The 20352-nt window shown below is 65.4% G+C and overlaps 2 protein-coding genes across 3 annotated transcripts in view; both read left to right on the forward strand.

Annotated features, from left to right (window-relative positions):
• CPT1A (carnitine palmitoyltransferase 1A) overlaps positions 1 to 2669 on the forward strand; it is a 46312-nt gene extending 43643 nt beyond the window's left edge. For both annotated transcript variants that reach the window (XM_045854857.1, XM_045854858.1), the window contains exon 19: positions 492 to 2669. In XM_045854857.1, coding sequence (XP_045710813.1) covers positions 492 to 578 — 87 coding nt within the window. In that variant the 3' untranslated portion in view covers positions 579 to 2669. The remainder of the gene's footprint in view (positions 1 to 491) is intronic.
• Positions 2670 to 5338: 2669 nt separating this feature from the next.
• On the forward strand, positions 5339 to 18986 carry TESMIN (testis expressed metallothionein like protein). The gene is made up of 8 exons (XM_045855359.1): positions 5339 to 5827; positions 7509 to 7655; positions 9337 to 9457; positions 11129 to 11202; positions 12633 to 12724; positions 13327 to 13429; positions 16647 to 16792; positions 18110 to 18986. Exons 1-8 carry the CDS (start codon positions 5339 to 5341, stop codon positions 18297 to 18299), a joined length of 1362 nt encoding a protein of 453 aa, XP_045711315.1. The 3' UTR covers positions 18300 to 18986.
• The last annotated feature ends 1366 nt before the right edge of the window (positions 18987 to 20352 follow it).

Raw genomic sequence — 20352 nt, forward strand, 5'->3', positions numbered from 1 at the left:
GGGGGAGAGTTTGTGTTGCTTTCAGACCCTGTAACAGGGGAGAGGGGGAGAGGACTAGTGTGCACGTGCTGAGAAACACACACGCACACGCACGCACACACACACGCACACACGGCGGGGCCGCGTGCCCTCCCTCCGGGCGCGGCGCTGTTCGTCCTCGCGTGCGTCCTCTGGGTCCCACGTCGCACACCCGTCGCCCGACGAGCCACGCCGGGGTCGCTCACAGAGGAGACCGGAGTCCGTGCACGTCCTGTGCTTTGTGTGGAATTTGATGCCTGGACATCAAAAACGCCCCCCAGCCTGGTACCTCTGTGACCACCCTCCGCGTCTCTCCAGAACGGGCGACGTAGTAGGGGTTAAGGTGTGAGGTCCGGACTTAGAGCCGCCGCGAGGAAAGGACCGGCAGCTCCTTGTTTGAGTCAGGTCACGGGGGGAGGAGGCTGGACACGCGGGACTCGCCCGGCCGTGATGCCGTCTGTCTTCCCCGCCAGGACTCCCACCGCTTCGGCCTGCACCTGCGGCAGGCCATGGCTGACATCATCACGCTGTTCGGCTTCCACGCCAACTCCAGAAAGTAGCCCCCGCGTCGGCCGCCGGGAGGGGAAGGGAGCTCTCCGGACCGGAAACCAAACGACAAATCGTCCTTAATCCTGATCGTAGTCCAGGATGGAAAATTCCTCTAAAGAAACTCAGAAGTGTTCTTGCCGTCGAGGGTTTGGTGTTTTTTGTTTTTTTGTTTTTGTTTTTGTTTTCCCTGGAACAGCAGCCTCCACCACGTGAAGTAGCCCCCCCGCGCCTTTCAGGTGGGCCCCGGCTTGGGGGACGTTTGCGGGAGCGCCCCCGAAAGTCCTCGCATCCGCTCGTGTTTATCGAGGGACTAGAACGGCGCGGAGCTCGTTAAAGGAACCAGTGGGGTTGTGACCGCACGCGCGCTGGGGGTGGCCGCACCTCCCCGGGCGCGGCCCAGCGCCGGGTACTGAGGGGCATGTCGCTGTGTCCGACTGGTGCAAGCCCCTGTTCTGTCCCGAGAGCAGAGCGCCCTGCGAGCGAGTCGGAGACGGTAGCGGCTCGTCGCGGACACGCGTGTGACACGTGCTTTCGGGAAGAGCCTTCGCCCCCGGGCGCCCGCCCATCCGCCTCGGGAGCTGCCGTGTGCGCGTGTTTAGTGCCCCAGGCCTTGCGGGTGCCCCCCAGCCCAGTGCCTTACACACGGGAGGCCCTCGGCGTGAGGGAGGCCGGACGAGGGGGTTATTTTGTAAATAAGTAAATGCAATTGTGGGTGTCTCGCTCCTTCTCAGCTCACCGAGTGGGTCGCCCTAACTAGGTGTTTTCTGTGGCTCGCCCACCCCTAGAGAGCCCGGCTCCCCCTGGGGTCCGCTGTGTGGGTTCCCCCCTCACGCTGCCTCCCTTTCGAGAGTGGGCGTGCGTCAGAAACGGGGGGCGTTGGGTAGGGTGCTCAGACGTCGCACGTCTCGTGCAGTGCCTGCCCAGTGACACACACGGTGTGTGCCTCAGCAGTACCCGAGCTGGTGGCAAGCTGGCCGTGACCTTTGCTCCTGAGAAAGGAGCAAAACTTGAGAAAAGGGAAGAGGAACCTCCACATAAATGGTCGGGAGAGGGCAGTGCCGAGGCGCCAGGCTGAGAGCTTTCTAACCCCCGCTGGCCAGAGAGAGAGAAGACCCCCTCTGCTTCCAAAGGAGGTGGGGACACGGTGCACCGGGTCACCTTGGTGGCCGGCTGAAATGTCGCAGGTGATGAGTGCTGGCTTTAACACAGCCTACCCTTTCGACAGGAGTGCCTTATCAAAAAAAAAAAGGGGAGTGGCCAAAACTATGCACTGAATTGTCTTCGGTATTTCACGTAAAAAGAAAGGATCCTGAAATGAGTGACCCGCTGTCTCCGGGCAGTCCCGACAAGCTTGGCCGTCCCTTAAAGCAACTGTGTATTTATTTCTCTGACCACTTTGCCCTGGCTGGGCTCGCCCCCCCCGGGGGACCCCTGCCCCTGGGGGTCGCAGGACGGAGCCGCACCACCTGCGAGGAGCAGGAGCCGGCCCGGAGCTCACCACGTTTATTCACGTCTGTGTCGTAATGCAAAACCCCCACCCGATGGGCCAAAGATGTTTTCCTCTTAAGAGCAAGAAGTGAGAACAGGAGAAGAAAAAAAAACCCATAGTATGAAAGTCCCCGACTCATCTGGGGTACACAGTCCGGGGGGAGGTGTGGACGCCCCAGCCCCCTCCGCCTCGGGCAGCGGGGCTTCCGGTCAAAGCCCGTCGGCCCCCACAGCCACCTGAATCATGCACCACTGACCACTGACCAGTCTGTATCACCCAGCGTTCTTCAAACGTCCACGTGTTAGCACGCAGATCTATTTGGGCTTCTCTCTCAGGTTTTAAATATTTTTGCAAATCAGTGCCGTTGTCAATGCAATTTTTATATTCCTTAAAGGACAGGAGAGTGGATTTTTACTGTACATGTTGAAAAGGCAGAGGTGAGAGTCTTACGTGTTTAATTTAATTCGGAACGAACCGAGGTCTCGCCAGGGGCTGGGGTTTGAATCTGTCTGTCGTCTCGGACTGTGCGTCACGCTGCATGTAAATACAACCTGCTCTTTCGGATGTAAATCTTAGTGTTGCCACTGATAAAAAAAACATTAATCCCAGCCTACCGCAGCGTCTGTTTCTGTCTCTTTTGTTCTGTTAATGAGGAGGCTATCAGGCACTTGGGGCAAAGTCTGAGAGGCCAGGATGATGCAGAAGAGGCCTGGGGTGGGGCGTATGGCGCTGGGTCCGGGCGGGGCTGAGGAGGGCGGTTGGTTGCCGGGTGGGGCTGTGGGTCTTCCCTCTGCCTCCACTCCTTCGCCCGCTCCCTGTCCTGTGCCCAGAGCAGCGCCTGACGCAGAGCAGCTGCGCAGTAACCATCTGCCCGGTGGATGCACGAATTCCGTTTCCTCAGCAGTTCTTACTGACTGACCGCTGACTGCGCGGGGCACTGTTCTAGGCACCGGGAGGGTGGCGGGGGCCCCACCGGGTTCTGACTGGGTGGAGATCTCGTTTCCGTGGGAGGAGGTAGAGAGCCAGTCAAAGGGGTGTAAGCGCCCAGGGCAGATGGGGTGTCACGGTGTGTGGGTCAGGCTGGAGGAGGGGACAGGAGCAGGCTCAGGAAGGGGGGCTGATTTAGAAACAGGCCTGGCCGAGTCGGACCCAGCATGGCTGGAAGAGCAGCACGTGACCGGCTTGCTGTCCAGGTGGCGGAGCCTGCTGCATGTGATGCCTGACACCTGGGAGCTTGCTCGGTAGAGATGTCAGCTGTGTGAATGAATGAATGAATGAATGGGGTGATGTGCTTGCTCAGGCTATTCAAGCCACTCACATTTTTATGTGGGCTCTTGGGTTCGTCCTAGCGGCCTTCTAGGTCCCTGTAGTCTGGGGAGCCCACGCTGCACCCTGCCCTACCCTTGCACTCACCTGAGTTCAGTGTGAGGTGATGATTCCAGCCTTAACATGAGGGTAAAGCCATCCGCACACACCGGTATGCAAATCCCGGGAAAAGGGCTGACAAGACTTCATTCACGGCGATCCCGCCTGGCCAGGCAGCAGGCGGTGGACAGCGTGGTGTTCGAGGGCGTGTCAGCTTTATCTGGCATTTACATGTTCCAGCCGGAGGGCTTATGTTTACATAATATAACAAAGAGCTCTCCTAGCTTCCGCTGGAAGCCCCCACAGCCTTCCGTGGCGTCCTGCCCCGGGGAGGGCGGGCCCGGGAGGTGAGGTCTCCGAGCCGTGGGCTTCACGTCCGGTCCCGTTGGTGATGCACTGGCTGCTGGGAACCGGCTTCAGCTCACTCACGTGGCAGGGAAATTCCAACAAGGATCATGGGATGGCATTTCTTCGGAGCTCCGCTGGGGCGTCCCAGGCTGGGTTCTCAGATAAGCCCCAGCACAGCTCAGGTCGTCCCTTCGCGTTGGGAATCTCAGCCACAGACAATCTTCTCGGGGTTTCTTGATGCTGGCGTGTACCGCTAGGTAGTAGTGTACAGTGTCGCTGTCTTGGCTGTTTGAAAATTTTAAATAAAAAAAAAATGAAGTTGGGAAGTTGATGTTTCACATTTTAATTTTCGCCCAGTCCATATTATTAGCACATGAAACGGTCCCCGGGAGTTACAGCGAATCTGTCCTTGCCCCCCCGCCCCTGGGTCCCATCCCCAGAGCGCCTGTCAACGCCGCTGGGTGGACCCGGCACGGCAGGCCGCCGCCCTGCCCGAGCTTGCACGCCTTGCAGTGTTGACTCCTCTGTGAAGGGCGGGTTTACCTCGCTCCCCACCCAAAGAGTGCCTCCCATTAGGGCGAGTTTTGTCTGTTACTTCCAGGTCTTGTCAGACGCCACCCCCCAACACCAGTCGTCGACGATGGGTTGCTCAAACTTGACTAGGGACAGTCAGTCCCCAGTTTTTGGGGACTGGTCCCAAGCCCCAGCACCAAGGATGTGTGGTGTGTGCTCCTCCGCTGGGAAGACGCAGGCGCAAGGCCCTGGCCCTCTGTCCACTGGCGGAGCTCCCGCACTGGCTCCGCTGAGCGTGGGGGCAGAAAAGGTACCTTTGAAAGACTAAGGTCAGAAGTCAAGCTACCGAGTCCCACCAGCGCTGCGTTCAGGCAGGCCGGAGGGCCTCAGTGTGTCCGCACCTGAGCCTGGAGCTGCTGAGCCCAGGAGTGCCCTTCCCTGCCCACCTCCACGCGACAGCCGCTCCGGGTCCTCGTTGGCTCTCCGAGCGCCCCGCCCCTTCCGGGTGGGTGTCTGTGTCTCACTCCCTAACCTGGGCCTTCATCCCACTCCCTGGCCCCCCCCCCCCCCGCGCGCTCACTCCCACCCACCTGCCGGCCCCTCCCACCCACCGTCGGCCACGCCCGCCCGCCCTCCAAGCCCCGCCCACTGCCTCGTGCTTCCCCGGCCACGCCCACTTCTATTCCTGACTCCGCCCCTTCCTCAACCGTCAACGGCCACCTGCGCTCTCGAAACGCAACCCGAGGCTGTCCGTGCGTCCCTCTGAGGAGGCCTGTCTCGGGGTCCCTCCCGACCTGAGACCCCCAGCCGCCGTCGGGTGTCCCCAGGGCCCGGGCCGGCCTCCGATCTGCAGGTGGGGAGGGGGACAGAGGGCCCCTGCGCATGCCCCCCACCCCGGGGCGGCAGGGCCCCTCCCCCACAGGTCGGTGGGCCGCGGGGGTGGGGGCGGGGCGCGGCGCGGCACCCGCCTCACCGGGCCGCGTCGTTGCAGGTGCGCGGCCCGCGCTGGTCCCGCCCGGCCCGGGGCGCCGCCCGCCCGAGGCCCCGTCCGCGGACATGGAAGAGGGCGCCCTGCTCGGCGGCATGTCCAGCCCCGAAGAGGCGATGGTGCCAGACCTGTTCGGTGCGGACGGCGGGTTTGTGTCCGAGAACATGCCCCTGAAGGCCGCGGCGTTGGTCGGGGCCGAGGAGGAGGAGTTCCACGTGCTCAAAGACCCGTACCTGAGCGCCGCGGGCCCCAAGGGGCCCCTGCTGCACGCGTTCAACCCGCCGCTGAGCGTGGACTGCAAGACCAAGGCCAAAGCCGAGCTCCTGGTGGAGGACAGCGAGGAGGACATGCTTGGGGAGTTCCCGAGGCTCCCCGAGCTCGACCCCCTGGAGGACGCGGTGCTCCCCGCAGCGGTGCTCCCCGCAGCGCCGCCCCCGCAGCCCTACAACGTGCACTTCCTGTCCCCCATGCGGACCGCGCACGGGAGCCCCGCCATCGTGCCCCTGGGCGCCTGGGCGCGCGAAGGAGCCGCGCACGCCGGTGTCCGCGTCATTCCAGTAAGATCCGCGTGGGAAACAGGCACAGAACCCCCTGGAGCCCTCCCGAGTAGGGTCATGAGGCTGCGCTGGCTGCACCCCAGATTTCCTGTGTCAGTGGCAGCCCCCCTGGTTGGCGTCTCTCATTCCAAACAGGGGGTGCCCCTTTGTAGTCTGAGATGCGCCAGCCAGCCAGCCAGACATTCTCCCTGCCCGTGGATCCGGGCCTGAGTCCCTGGTTCAAACCCGGCCTAACCCTGCAGAGGGCAGGCAACCCCAGGGACAGGACGTGCGCGAGTGGGTTGACCTGGCGGCTGCTGTCCCTGGCTTCCGGAAAGGAGCCCTGAGTGTCAGTCACTGGGGTGCGTGACAACAGATGCCATGCCGGGGAGGGCTCCGGTTCCCACATTCCCCCTTCTTGGCGTTTATGCTGCTCTGTTCTCCGAGCGGATGTAACGCAGGCTGGCACACTCCCCAGAGTTCTCCGCCAGCTGCCCTCCTCTGCTGGCAGTTTTCTGCTCTGTTCTTGCGGAAACCAAGCACACTGGCGTTTATAGGAGGCAAGGGATCCCGAGGACGGGGATGCTGGTCCCCCAAAGCGTCTAGTTTGGGAAGTGCAATTAATTACGCGGCCGTGAAACCGCTTTGGTGCCGTAGCTGAAGCCCGCACGGCCCGTTTTCGGTGCTGCTGGGGCAGCCGGGCCGACTGCGTCGGACCCACAGTGGGTTCCGCTCCCCGGCCCCCGGTTTCCGTCAGCACAGCCACTGCCCCGGGGGGGAGGGGATTTGGCTGGGCCCCCACCGCACCCCCACCCGCCTGAGAGGATCCTGTGCAGCGCAGCTGGTCCCCCACGCCTTTCCGAAGGACCCGCCTGTCCCCTCACAGGCAGCGGCAGGGGGGCCGGGGGTGGGGGGGGTGGGCCACGCAGCGCCAGTCGGCTGCTGCTTCCAGGCCTCCTCGCGTGCTTCACGGATCTCGGGGTCACGCCGACCTTAAAGCCCTCGGTGCTCATGGTGGGTTTTGTTTTTTTAAAGAGACCCTTTAGTTCTTAAAAATCCCACCTACGTGCGGTAATGTCATGGGGTCTCTCCCCGCTCCCGGCCGTCTCGCTGGTGTGACAGTCGGGCCGGAGCAGAGCTGGAAGGCGGGGCTGGCAGTTGCGCCCGCCCTCGCTGTTTCTCGTTAGCGGCGGGGGCGTTGCCCCAGGAAAGTGTTGCTGTTTCATTGTAACTGTTGCCGGCAACGCGTCACCCGATGCATCCCAAGCTTTGCTCAGACGGCAGCAGGGGTCAGGGGTTGCGGCCCCACCAGGAACGGGCAAACGACGGGCCGGGACGTGTCACGCAGCCCGGTGCACCTGCTCTGAGGACGGGGACCGAGGGCCGGTGTTTCCGGGAGGCCCCACTCAGCTGCTCGCGCCTGTGGGGTGGGGGCCGTGGGGCAGCCTAAGGGGCACCCGGCGACCGGGGCGTCTTCTCGGTCACTTACACCGAGGGCCACCTCAAGATCACACCTCACGCCTCGTGGGCGGATGCGGATAAGTTGCTGCCCCACAGGGAGAAAAGCCAGAGGGAGGGAGGCAGGGGGAGGGCAAGGACGCTCTGCTCCGACGACGTCACTTCCCCCAGACTTCCACGTCTCCTGCCCCTGCTGGACGCAGTGTCCACGACTCGATTTCTGAGGCAGCAACTGCTTTTCCAGGTGGAGGTGAAGGAAGGAGGGGGCGCCAGTGAGATCCCGGAGGAGGCTGCCCTGCAGAACCCCCTGTGCCCGGAGGCCTGCGTGTTCCCGTCGTCCCAGGAGGCGGAGGGCGCCTCGGCCGCGTCCCACCAGGACACCGGCCCCGTGGTAATGATGCCGAGGAGAGCGTGGCCCTTCGGGCGGCCCGTGCGGCCCCCAGCACGTGGGGCGCGGCCGCCGGCAGTGCGGGGGGGGCGGGTCTCAGTCGCTGGTTCCTGTCCTGCCGACACAGCATTTCTGGTCTCTCATCTACCCGGAGGGGCAGAAGGCTCTGCTGTCCCTGAGGCCCCTTTCACCTCGGAGAGCCTCATTTCTGCCGGTCCTAGCAAGTCGAGTGCAGATGGGGACGGGCTGTAATTTTAAGGCCGGCAACCACCAGTCCCATCCATCAGTGTGGGCCCAGGGACCGGCACCCACTCAGCGGCCAGGTTGGCGTGTTGGTAGGGGGGTGGGGCAGGGCTGCGGGGCACGGCCGCTTCCCTCCCTCCCCGCCCCCAAGTCCCCCAACAGTGTGGACTGACACCTCCGTAGGACGGCCGGTGGGGACAGCTGTGGTTTGTGTGCTGCTCCCCTTTAACCCTCAGGAGTCACCAGGCCTGTAGGCCAGGCGTTACCTTCCTCTCCACTCACAGATGAGCACGCAGAGGTGTCGCTCTGCCGGCTTGCACTGGGAGGGGGCCTCTAGGCCTCCAGGACTAGGGGTGAGGATGGGCCAGGAGGGAGCCAGGGGGCCCGCCCCCAGCTTCCGGTGAGCAAAGAGCCGGACCCCCAGGACGGCCTGTGCCCCCAGCAGCACCTCGCCCTGAGAAAGAGGCCATGGCCCTGAGGGGCGTGCCTCACCGGGGACGCTGGAGGAAGAGCTCAGCGGGGCCCAGCCTGGCCGCGGCACCTCCGGCACTTGCCGCTCTGCCTGTGGTCTGGGCAGGCCCGCGGGCCAGCGAGCCCGATGGGCTCTCCTCCAGGGACCGTGGGGGCGGGGCGGAGCCCCAACTGCGCATGGGCAGGGGCCTGAGGGTCCCGTCCCCCCCCAGCCTGTCTCCCGGTGTCGTGTGTGTGTGGGCGCGAGCGTGTGCATGGCTGAAACTCAGCTCTCCAGAGACGAGTGGGACGGCCGTGCCCAGGTCTGCTGCCGGCGGGGTCGGCGCCTCACTAACGCAGGCTCTGCACGTGTGGCTTCGGCGGCGGCGGCGTTGGTTCTCGAGGTCCTCGCGCTCCCTGGGGTTTTCCCACCAAGGGAGCCCGAGGGCAGCCCCACGGCAGCTCCACAGCCCCTGCCGTCAGGCTGGGCGCTGTGTGGGGGCAGAAGCCGCCGCCCTCTGGCCTCGGGGACAGGACTGCACGCAGGGAGGGCTCCAGCTGGCCTGGGCCCCACCGATGTGACCGGCTCACGGGCTCGCTGGGCTCATGGAGGAGGACGTGTTCACAGGCGGGGCCTGAGAGTGCGGGTCGGGCCCAGGAGTCTTGACCGGGCTTCTTAGACCTTTCCCGTCCTCGAATTAACCTCTCCAGGTTGTTCTTGTAGACAGTAAAATTAACACACATTTAAAAACCCCACGTGTTATCTGATAGCGTGTGCATCATTTAGCGGGTGCTCGTCTCTCGGAACAGTTCCCTCCCGAGAGCGTGTCGTCGTGGAGTGACAGGTGGACCGCAGACCTGCCGCCTGCCGTTTTCCACGGAAGCTCAAGTCCTGGGTTAACCCTGTGCTCTCAGACTGCGGCGGTGTACGTGGGCTCACGTGACCGGCCAGCGTCCCACACGGCGCCCCGCCCACCGCCTCTCGTTCCAGGTGCTGTGCCAGCTGCGGGGCGGCGCGCCAGTGCTGCGCGTGGATGGCTCCGGCGCGGCGGGGCTGCAGGCCCTCCACTGGGCCCCACGTGGGCAGGACCCGGGCGAGTCTCCGCAGGCAGGTACGGAGCCGGCTGAGAACATGGCCTGCGTGTCGGCCGGGGACTGTGCTGTGGCCGTGCACGGAAAACAGAAGTGAAACGGGTCGTTAGGATTCCGTAGCAGTGAGCCAGGAACCGAAAAGTGTCTTTATGGGCTAATGTCTGTGCACGGCATCGGCTGCCTCAACTTCTCGGGTCGCTGTCCTCTGCCGCACCGAAGCGCCGGCCTTCCCCAGGTCGGGTGGGAGGCCGGCTGCGAGGCCGGCTGCTCAGGCGTGCTGTGGACTGACGTTCAGTGTGAACATCTTTGTGGAATCACCTCGAGCTGACAGAGCTGTAGCAAGTGCTGATTGGGGGACGCTCGTTTACTCAGAAACGTCTTCAAGCCGGCACAAGAGTAACAAACGGCACATACGTACCCTGTGGGCTCTCCTGAAAGGCCTCGTGAGTGGTTGAAGATTCAAAGGGTTCTTTTCACAGAAGTTAGACATGAGTTCTCTAAAACCAGGCATTACTGTCTACATTTCTATGTAACTGAGTCCTTCTAAATCTTAGGTTAACCGGGATGATTTTCTCATTAAACGTTAAGGAAATTTCCTTATCAGATGATTCGCTGACCTGCCCCAAACTTAAATCAACACTAAACCCAAATGTCATGTCAAGGGACCTTTGGAGTCCGGGGTGCAGAGGAGGAGTGTGGCTCCTGGTCCCCCCCCCCCCCCCCGTGGTGCCTTCACCCCGGGACAGCGAGACGCCCTCCAGGCACGGCCTTTCCCCACCGTGCAGGAGCGGGGCGGGGCCTCGGGGCTCTGCTCTGGGCTCCGGTGGGTGGGAGCCGCCCCGTCCTCCACACAGACGGGCAGAGAGGGGCTCCTTCCTAATGCCCTTCCTTCCGGCGCCCGGCAGGTCCTGACGCCTGCAGACTGCGGAAGGAGAGGGTCTGAGTGGTGCTCACCAGACCTGCTTCCTTGTCGTCCGACCACGACTGCCCTGCCCAGTCCCCTGTGCGGTGCTGCAAACGTCACCCTAGAGTGACCGCACCCCGACCGAGGTCTCAAGGTGGCAGCACTCAGAGGCCGCACGAGCCCCAGCTCTGCTGGCGGGCGGTTCAGGGGACCGAGCCCAGCTCTCCCTCTACGGGGGCCCCCAGACACCGAGGTCGCAGGCCGCTCATGCCTCAGGGGTGTTCTTCGCTGCGCCCTCAGGCCAGAGAAACACCTATTGGTCAGCTCCAGTCCTTACAAAGTTAGGTCCAAATAACCTAATAAACATTTACATCCTGACACCTTAGGGCTGGAAAAAGAACACACATAAACTGGAAGTAGTTCACCTGGTGACCAACAGATGTCGCTGTGCTTTCTTGGAAATAAAAGCTCTGGGCTTCCGGCAGCGTTTGCAGGGCAGGTGCAGTGGGTGGGGCTCCCACCAGCATGGGTGGGGTGGGGGGACCCGCACAGCCTGGCCCCGACACTCAAGCTCAGTGGCTTCATGGCAAAGAAAAAGCGTGTGAGGGGTAAAAAAATCATTGACCTGGAAGCTTTTTATAGAAAAAAAGCATAAATAGGATGAAGATAGTTTAAATGACTGCACCTGATAATCCGTGGCTCATTTTCAGTTCTGTGCTTCCTTCCGTGTGCGAGCGGCGGGAAGACAGTGCGTGGCCTCAGCCGGTTCTCACTGTCCTCCTTGCAGACGGCCCCAGGCCAGTGACCGCCCTGGTAGGACGCCTCTTGCCCGTGCCAGCAAAACTGAACCTCATCACACAAGTGAGTCGTCGTCTTAATTTTTAAAAACACAGTCGGGCATTATCGTCTCTTGAAGTGTCGATTGTCAAAGCTGGCACTTCTCGGGCAATATAACCCGTCCTCCACTGAAAGACCGACAGGGAACCGCCGGCCAGCCTCTCCCCGCTGCACCAGACGCAGGGAGGGGCGGCCCAAGTCCAGGGCATGGCCCTCTGACCCCTTTGTGACACGGTCTTGGCCTCCCCTCGGCCTGCAGGCCACTGTTCTGCCCCTGTGGTCCTGCCACCAGCACCCCCCTCCAGTGTCAGGGAAACGCTTTGTTGAGATTTGACGTGCGTTCGTGATCAGCCCATACTGTGCATGTAGCCGGTACAACTGTAAGACAGATGTGCGCTTTTCCCTAAGTCCGGCTGCAAAACGTCACCGCCCCAGAAGTGCCTCCCGTGACTCCCGGCCCACGCAGCCAGCCACTGTCGCCGCCCCGTGGTTTCGGGGCGTGCATGTCCACAGGGAGTGCGAGTGCTGTGGGGATCTCGTGAGTGTGTGTGTGTGTGTGTGTGTGTCTGGGCTGCACACCAGGACAAGCCCGGCACACACAGGGCATCACCCCTCCCACCGGCGGGTGCAGGGCTGAGCGCTGAGGTCGCCTCAGCCAGCAAACAGGAAGTGAACCCCCAAAACAAAATGAAACACACGACTCTGCCCTCCTGCGGCAGCAGCTGCACGCTGGGACCGCGGAGGGCGGCCATCAGGGGTGGGGCTGCTGGGAGGAAGGCGAAGGCAGGCTCCGAGTCTGCACAGGGCGTGCTGGCCGGCTCCGTCCAGAAGGGGGCCCTGAGCACAGTCTCACAGCCAGGGGGCCTGAGCCCTGGGGGTTCCCAGCAAGGACCAGCGCAGCACAGACAGGGTCCCGCCTGCTGTGGAGACAGCCAGGGGGAGCCGCTGGGGCCGGGTGCAGGAGCAGGAGGGGGTGGAGGACTGTGCCCCCAGGGGGCTGGCGCAGAGGAGGGCGGGGGGGCGCAGGGACCCAGCTGTCCTCTGATCTCCGTGGTCTCAGTGAGGACGGTGGCTCAGCCCACGGTGGCAGTGCGGGGGGGCGGTCTGTGTCGTGCACGGGCTGGGTGTGGGACCTGGGGGGGGGGGGTCGGGATGCTGACTTTCAGCCTGAACCGGCGCCGAGGCGGGTGCCCGTGAAGATAGCCAAGAGCCTGCGGGTTTGTGGGGATACGGGGTCCCGTGTGGAATACCCAGGCCTGCGCTGGGGCCTGCGCTGGGGCCTGCTGGGGGCTGGTGCGGTCCTCCCGGGGCAAGTCCCGCACGAGGCCGTGAAGGGATTGTGATGGAAAGCTCTGGAAGAAAAGGGGCCGTTTTCCTCGGGATGGAGGGCCTGACTGGGTGGGACTGGTAACGCACACGGCCGACTCAGAACACGCGTGCCTTCACTCCTGCAGCTCGGTGAGGCCGCCTCCGCGTCCGCAGCCAACGGGTCCGCCTTCCCCGCGGGACCAGCGCTCGGGGCGCCGCCCAAACCAGCTGTGGCCGGGTAAGGACGGCAGCGGCCGGCTCTCGCTTCCGGGCTTTGCGAGGCCTTGCGGGCACATCTGTGACCGTCCTCAAAACCAGCTGCGTGCCCCACCCCCGCCCCCGCTCGTCCCTCTTCCCCACAGAGTGACAGGGTGCAGCCCGACAGAGCCTAGACCAGGTGCGGCCTCCAGGCCCCTAGGTCCGTCCCGGTCAAGGCCTGGCCAAGGGGCGAACCCCTGGCCCCCCACGGCCTGGTGTCGGGCGGGCGGGTGGGGACAGTTGATGGGAAGATGGCTCTTTACCACCTGATGCCTCCGCCCCAGCCCGCTGCTGTGCTCCCGGACAGTGCGGGGTGGGGGTGGGGGAGTGGGGGTGGGGGGAGGCCCGGGCCCCCCACAGACGGACACTGCCAGGAGGCTGTTTGGCTCTGCAAACTCCCGCGGGAGGAGCCGATGCTTTGAGGGGTCTCCCTCCCTTCTGGGCGAGTCCCTGGGGAGCGCGGTGCGGGCCGGCTGGTCGGCCCGGGCGTCACAGACGAGTCGTGTGGGCCACACGTGCTCTGGGCGACAGGCTTGTGCCGCCTGCCCCCGCCGCCGGCACGCCGGGCTGCTGTCTCCGCAGGTGCTGCGACTGCCTTGCCGCCGGGGACTGCGGCGGCCGCTGTGGCGGCTGCAACTGCCGCAGCAGTTTGTGTCACGGGATCGAGCGGCTGAAGGCCATCAAGGTAAAGAACGTCCCACTGAACACAGGCGTCTAGAAGGGTTGAAAAGTGCTTGAGATGCTTACAAAAACCGTCTCCGGAGAGTCTTCCCTTCGGTACAGGGGAAGCCCTGGGGCTGGTTCCACACGGAGTGGGGCCCCGCTCCCGAACGGGGCCCCCCCGAGCCCTCCCTCCTCCGACGGGGGCGGTTGCGGCCCCGAGGGGCCTGGTGTGAGAACGCGCGGCCGCCCCGTGTCGGGGTCTGAGAGACGTGGGCCGGGTGTGCGGCGGAGGCCCACGCTGGGGGGCACGGTCCACTGAGCAGAGAGGAGGCGGGGCGGGGCGGGGGCCTCTCAGCCGTTCGTACGTCTGATTTGTGGTCCTGGGCACCCGGTGACAGGAGACTGTTGGCTTCCCTCCCGGGCTGCCAGCCCCGTGGGCCCCGTGCGGAGCCCACAGTGCCCGCCCCTCTCTGCGCCCCAGAGCAGCAGGACCCGGCCGGGTGCGCCCCAGCTCCGGGGGGGGGGGGCGGCGGAGGGCCCCCAGGCCGCCTGTGCGCCGGAGACTGTCCCACTGCGTGCGCCCTGGCCGGTCTGTTCGTCTTTCCTGAAACACTTAGCCTGGCTCCTGAAGGATGGACCCGTCAGCTGAAAGTAACCCATAGCTCTGGTCCAGCCGGACCCCCGGGGCAGAAGATGACAGACACGTGGCCTGGGCCCCCTCGCATGTTCCGTGGGGGCGCAGGCCCTGCCGGCCCCTCGGAGTGAAAAGCTCGGCTGGAAAACGTGGCGCCCGTGCACTGGGGGGGGACACGGATCGGTGCGTCCGCTTTGGGAGATTGCGTGGCGACAGCGGCTGGAGCCGCACCTTCGTCTGCACTGTGACCAGCGATTCTGTCCCTGAAAACACAGCTCGTGCGTGGGAAGGGGTGTTCGTGCCCACCAGAGACCGGCCGAGAGTGTCCTCGCCGGCTCCACTGACCGCAGCCCCACCCCCGAGTGCCTGTCCGTGGTTGAGGGGTCCGTGCGCTGAGGGGCGGCCACGGGGCAACACCGCACGGCAGTGCGGCAGGAAGGACCAGAGCCGCGGGCGCCGCGCTGAGGGAGGAGCTGGACGGAAGGGGGCACGCCGGGCCGCCCACCGACGTGGCGTCGGACTGGCGGTTCCCACCGGGGGCGTGTTGGCCGGGAGGGAGCCTCTGCGGGCTGCCGGGTCCTCCAGCTTGACCTGGGGGGCTTCCTGGGGCACTCCTGGCTCGAACTCACCGTGCCCCACCCGCAGGCCTGCACCATGGACCCCCTCCCGGCAGGCCTGCGCTGCGACTGGCGACCCCCTCCATTACTAGAAACGCATGCGCAGCATGTGTGTGGGTAGAGGGGAGGTAAGCGGGTGGGCCGTGTAAATGAGCCGGCCAGGAGCGGCTGTGCTGCACAAAGAGACAGCGCAGCGGGGAGACCTGGGCTCGGTAGGCCGTGGGATCGGGGTCCGTCGCCCGCCACCTGCTGCTCGGCCTCGGGTGCCCCAGTCTGCGCGGGGGCGCCCTGGGCTGCCCTGCGGGCGACACGCACACGGACCCCGTGGAAGACGCTGGGATGCGGCGCGTGTCGCGTGCACGCGAGCTGCTGGCAGGGCCGAGCCCACGGTCGCAGGAAGAGCGGCGGAAACTCGGGGAGGAGACGCGTCCACGCGGACACCCCGCTCCTCTGGCCCCTTCACCGCCCGCTCACCTCCCACCACGGACGCGAGCAACTCCCAAACGCAGGGGAAGCCAGAGCCTGGCGGCGTGGCGGCCTTCGGGAGGGGACGAGCAGGGCCACGCGGCTCCTGTCACGGGGGAGGAGCCGCTTCCGTGGGACCGGGGGGGGGGGGGGGAGCGGCGGCCGCAGGGAAGTCTGACGGGAGCAAAGAGCGGGTTTGCAGGACGACACCCAGCCCCTGAGCCACCAGGCCGGGGCGGACTCATTTCTGTAACGGAGATTACGTGCCTCAGAGATCAAGCAGACGGGCCCAGGCGGCCCGTGGGAGCCTGCCCCGTGGCCCCGCCCCGTGGCTGCAGCTCTGGCCCTGGGAGCCACACGCGATGGCCGCAGACCGGTGTCTCCAGCGGTGGGCCTCCCCCTCCCTGAGCAGAGTGGGGGGGCATGTGCCCAGGCGGACGCCGGGCGGGTGCTCGGAGTGGGTGGGCGGCCCGGCTCGCGGCCCCCGGCCCCTCAGAGGTGAGGATGGGCGGGGCCTTCCGGGGGGGCAGACCGGCTCCTGGACGGCCGCGAGCTTTTCCCTGGAGACCGCGTGGCCGTGGGGGGCTTGCTTTCCCTTCAGCGTCTCCCCTCCCTTGTCTGCCTCTGTTCTTCGTGTTGAAGGAAGAGGAAGAGGCAGGACCCTCGGGCCTGCTTGTGCTGGGCAGAGAAGCCACCTGCAGGGGCTGCGTCGGCCTCTCAGCAGGGAAGCTGTGGGTCTCCCTCTAGAAGGGGGTCGTGGACGGTCAGGCTTCGGACGGGGCCCCCCAGCTCTGGAGCCTGCACCCAGAGATCTGCACAAGCAGGTCCCACCATGCCCTGGCTCGGACTTGGAAAGCGCAGTCGAGACCTTGGCAGAGACAGGACGCCGAGAGGTGTGAGTGACCTGCAGCCCCTGGCAACAGAGCAACCAGAACTCCCAGAGGAACCTTCCACTCAGAACACCGGGGGCCCCCCCCGCTGAGATGCGGGGCTGAGCAGGGGGCGCCAGGGCAGGAACGGCGAGGCCACGGGAGCCCCCGGGGCCGGCGTGGGCGAAGGCTTGGACCCAGGCTTGTGGGGCTCAGCCGGGAGCCGCCCCCACCCCACCCGTGGGTTCCTGTTCTGGGGCCGCACAGCCCCCGCAGCAGGGGAGGAGGCGAGCCCTGGCTGGGACGGCGCGCCAGCTGCCGCACGCGTACCCCCTTCGAACCCCGTTCTGGGGGGGGGGCGCTTCCCCCGAGTGCCCAGTGGAGGCAGAGAGCACCCCGGGGACTCCCACCCACGTCGCCCAGGCTTCCAAAGCCCTTCCCCACCCCCTCGTCAGCACGCCAGTGCGTCCCCACAACGGTGCCGCGTGGGGACGTGGGGACATGCTCTTCGCCCTCCTCACATGAGGGCCTTTTTTGGTGTGAAGACTGCACCCGTGTAAATACAAACGGTTACTTTAGCCCAGATAGAACTGGTTCACTGTTCGAGGACCAGCAGGGCGGCCTCGCTTCACGGAAGCATTTTTCTGCCCCCAGGCCGCAGTGACGTGCTCTTCGGTCTGCAAGTGCGCCGGCTGCGAGAGCTGCCCGGGAAGCCCAGAGCGGAGAGCACCGGCGGCCGCGCCTGCCTGCGCGGGGACCGGAGGCGCTGAGGGCGGCCGGCCGCCGTGCAGAGTGGAGAGGTGGGCACCCTGAGCGGCCCTCCTCTCGGGGAGGCGGGGCTGCCTTGGGAGGAGAGTCCGTCTGTGCGGGTGGGGTGGGGGTGGGGGAGTGTGTGGGGCCACTCCAGGGAGGGGGGCAGGGCCCCGGGACCCCCACCAGACCAACACTGACCACCCGGCAGCTCCCTGGGAGGCCCTGCTGCCCTGTCCTGCTTGTCCTCTCAGCGGGGGCCCTGCAGGGCCCCCCAGCAGGCCCCGGGCCTCAGGCGGCGAGGGTGTGGCGTCCAGACAGCAGACCCCGGCCACCCCTCACCGCCTGCAGCCACGGCTCAGAGCCGCAGGGACACAGGCTGCGGGCACCCCCACTGTCTTCGTCAGCAGCCATGTGGTGGTCCTCACGGCCTCAAGGGCTGGCCAGGGGTCTTACCGTGTTGGACCAGATCGTCCACTTTAAAGAATGGCTCTGCACGCAGATGCCATTGATTCACGTTGTCGAAGAGCCAAGTTCAGGGTCGGTTAGAGAGAGAGACGCCCGCAGCACGCACCGCCACAGCCTGCAGGGCCTTTGTCTGTGAACGGTGGCCAAAACGTGGCTGCATGTCCCGTGAGGTGGCGGGTGGCAATGTCGCCGCCTCCCATGGGCCTCTCCACTGGGGGTGCCCCGTTCTCCCACCCTCGGCACACGCCCATGCGTGGTGTCGGGATGGGCTGGACGGGGAGACCCGAGCCAGTCCCAGCGACCAACTGTCTGTTGCCGCAGCCCGGCTCTGCCCAGCCCCCTGTGGCGTTCTCCCAGAGCACTTCAGTGCTCGCACAGCTGGAGGGGGCGGGGGCGTCGCTGGCCCTGTGGGATCAACCACAGCTGCCTGTGGGCCCCTGTGCAGGGCTCCTCGGGGCCCTCGGAGGCTGGTGTGTCCCCAGGAGCGGCAGACGAGGGTGTTCTTGGGGCTCCTGCGGCTCCTGGGCCCCCACCGGGGGGTGGGGGGAGGCCGACACTCAGCCTGGCCGTGCAGACCCTGAGCCAGCTGGGGCCCGGGGTGCATCTGTGGGGCTCCTCCTGCCCAGCCCGGGGCCAGGGCCGGGGCCTCAGGGTTTGTGGGCGGATCTATCACGAGAAGGATGTCAAGAAGCTGACAGATTTCCCTTCCTCTATGTTTTTCCTCTAAAATTAATACTTGATGTTATTCCCATGAATAGCTTCCAGTATTAGGGAGGCACCATTCGACTTTCACCAGTGCCATGCTTTAAAGTGCCGAGACAGGCCTGTCCCCTCGCACGTAGGTGGTGTCTAAATGCGGCGGAGCCCCTGCCGCTGGGCTCACAGGCGCGTCCCCGCAGGCGGTCCTCGTGCATCTCCTGGGAGGTGGTGGAGGCGACCTGCGCCTGCCTGCTGGCCCAGGGCGAGGAGGCCGAGCGGGCGCAGCGCCCGGAGGGCCTGGCCCAGCAGATGATCCTGGAGGAGTTCGGGAGGTGCCTGTCGCAGATCCTCCACACTGAGTTCAAGTCCAAAGGGCTGACCATGGAGTAGAGCAGAACCCGGTGGGACGCGGTGCCGGCAGGAGGCGCGTCGAGGACGGAGGCGGTTTTCAGGACGGGAGGCCAGGTCTGGGGGAGTGGCCACACCAGTGAGGTCAGGCCCCCCCTGCGCACCGGGGGCACGAGCACTCGGTCTCCGAGGGGCCGGCCCCCGAAGCCCCTGCGTGAGGGCAGGCACGACCCGGCCGCTGTTGTGGGGCCACGGCGGGGAGCGTGGGCCCGTGGGCTGGGCGACGTGTCTGCACCGACCCTGGAGGCTGGCGGACGGGCCCAGGGCCCAGGGGGCGGGGGCGAGCCTGGCCCTACTGACCACGTCCCCCTCGGGAGTTTTCCTCTGGACGTGTCTCTGCGTGAAAAGCCATATGATTTCCCCCGAGTTATTTAGAATCCAAGTCCCCCGATGGGCCGCTGAGACACAGCTTGAAATCCCCAGGGAAGGACTGCACACCCCCAGGATCTGCGTGCAGACAGGTCCCCGGGGAGGCAGGGACCCTCGTGCACGGCCGCCCCGGCAGTGTCTGGGGTGTGGGGCTGGAAATCACCCGGTTCCCCAGGGGTTTCTGTTCGTAGTGCGCAGACGTGCCAGCGCCCACCCGAACGCCCCGTAATGACCGTTGTAACAGTGTTGTAGTTGGCGGGTGTGGTTAAAGTAACTAGTTTTCGAAGCCAGCAGGTAAGATTGGCTGGTGGGGTGACCCTTTCGGTTCTGTTGTAAAGCGAAGAGGAATAAAAATTTCAAATGTCTCGTTGTCGTGATTCCCGTAGTAACGGACTAGCGCTGGCCCCTCAGACGATGCCAGGACGCCCCTTCCACCCACAGTGGGACGGAGCGGTGGCGGCCGCCCAGGGGTGAGAGGGAGCCGCACTGGGAACAGCTGAGTCCCGGCACCTGATTCTTCTCTGTTGGGCCCCTCTCCTGTCCCAACACGGACTCTGAGGCCAAAGCCAGGGTGGAGGCGGCAGTGTGAGAAGGTGGGCTCTTGGGGGCGGGGCCTGTGGCTCTGGGAGCCCCTCCTCCCACAGCAGCGGGTACAGAGTAGGGCAGGCTGCTGCCCTGGCCACCTACCCCCTCACCCTTGGGGCCGGAAGGGGACGGGGAATGGGGGCTTCGTGCCCCTCCCCGGGGGCTTCCCCACAGTGCTGCTAACGGCCATATCTGCTGGCCACACAGGACATTAAAAATGTCTAGTTAACTTATTTTATGTGTTATTTTTATCCTCCCCCGAGAACACGCTCACTGACTCGAGAGAGGGGGGGCAGGGAGGGAGGGAGGGAGGGAGAAACACCCATGTGGGGGGAACCATCCGTCAGTCGCCTCTCCCACACGCCTGCCCCCACGGGGGACCAAACCCCGTAATTCAGGCACGTGCCCTGCCTAGGAATTGAACCCGAAATATTTTGGTTTCGGGATCGACACTCCAACCGGCTGAGCCAGGGTCAGGTGACACACTGTGTACAGTGAGCAGAGGGACAAGGCTGGAGGGAGCCCCCGGGAGGCTGCGGGTCTGGGCGAGACCGGGCGCAGGAGGTGTGGCCCGGCCCGAGTGCGGATTCTGCACCACACAGCCCGCCGGCTCAGGAAAGGGCAGGGGGGGGGAGCTCGCCCGGAGCGCCCGTGGGAGGAGGGAATGCTGCCTGGTGTCAGGGACCAGGGGCAGGGGGTCGAGGGCTCAGGCCCCCACCCCGTGCCCACGTCCTCCAGGAGCAGAGCAGACTCGGACACCGCCCTCACGCCGGCGGCACACCGGAGTCGCCGGGGGCGCGCTGGAGGCCTGGTCCGCAGACGCCCAGCGCCGCAGTCTGCGGGCCGCCCGGCGCAAGGACACTCGCGTGAGCCCGCCCCACCGCAGCCCTGCTCCCAACCCAGGGAGCCCGCGTCGTCACGTGACCCGGCAGAGGGCCTGCGGCTCGGACCGTGGGCCGGGTCTGGGGTGTGACTGTCGTCCTGCGCAGGAGACGCGCCAGTCGCTGCCCGCAGTGGAGGCGTCCCCACGTGCTAGCTTCCCGCGCCCCGGAGTGGCGCGCGTCTCCCGTCTAGGGAACAG

Source organism: Phyllostomus hastatus, unplaced genomic scaffold, assembly GCF_019186645.2.
Source record: "Phyllostomus hastatus isolate PE091 unplaced genomic scaffold, TTU_PhHast_1.1 phas_scaffold_11, whole genome shotgun sequence".
NCBI classification, from domain to species: domain Eukaryota; kingdom Metazoa; phylum Chordata; class Mammalia; order Chiroptera; family Phyllostomidae; genus Phyllostomus; species Phyllostomus hastatus.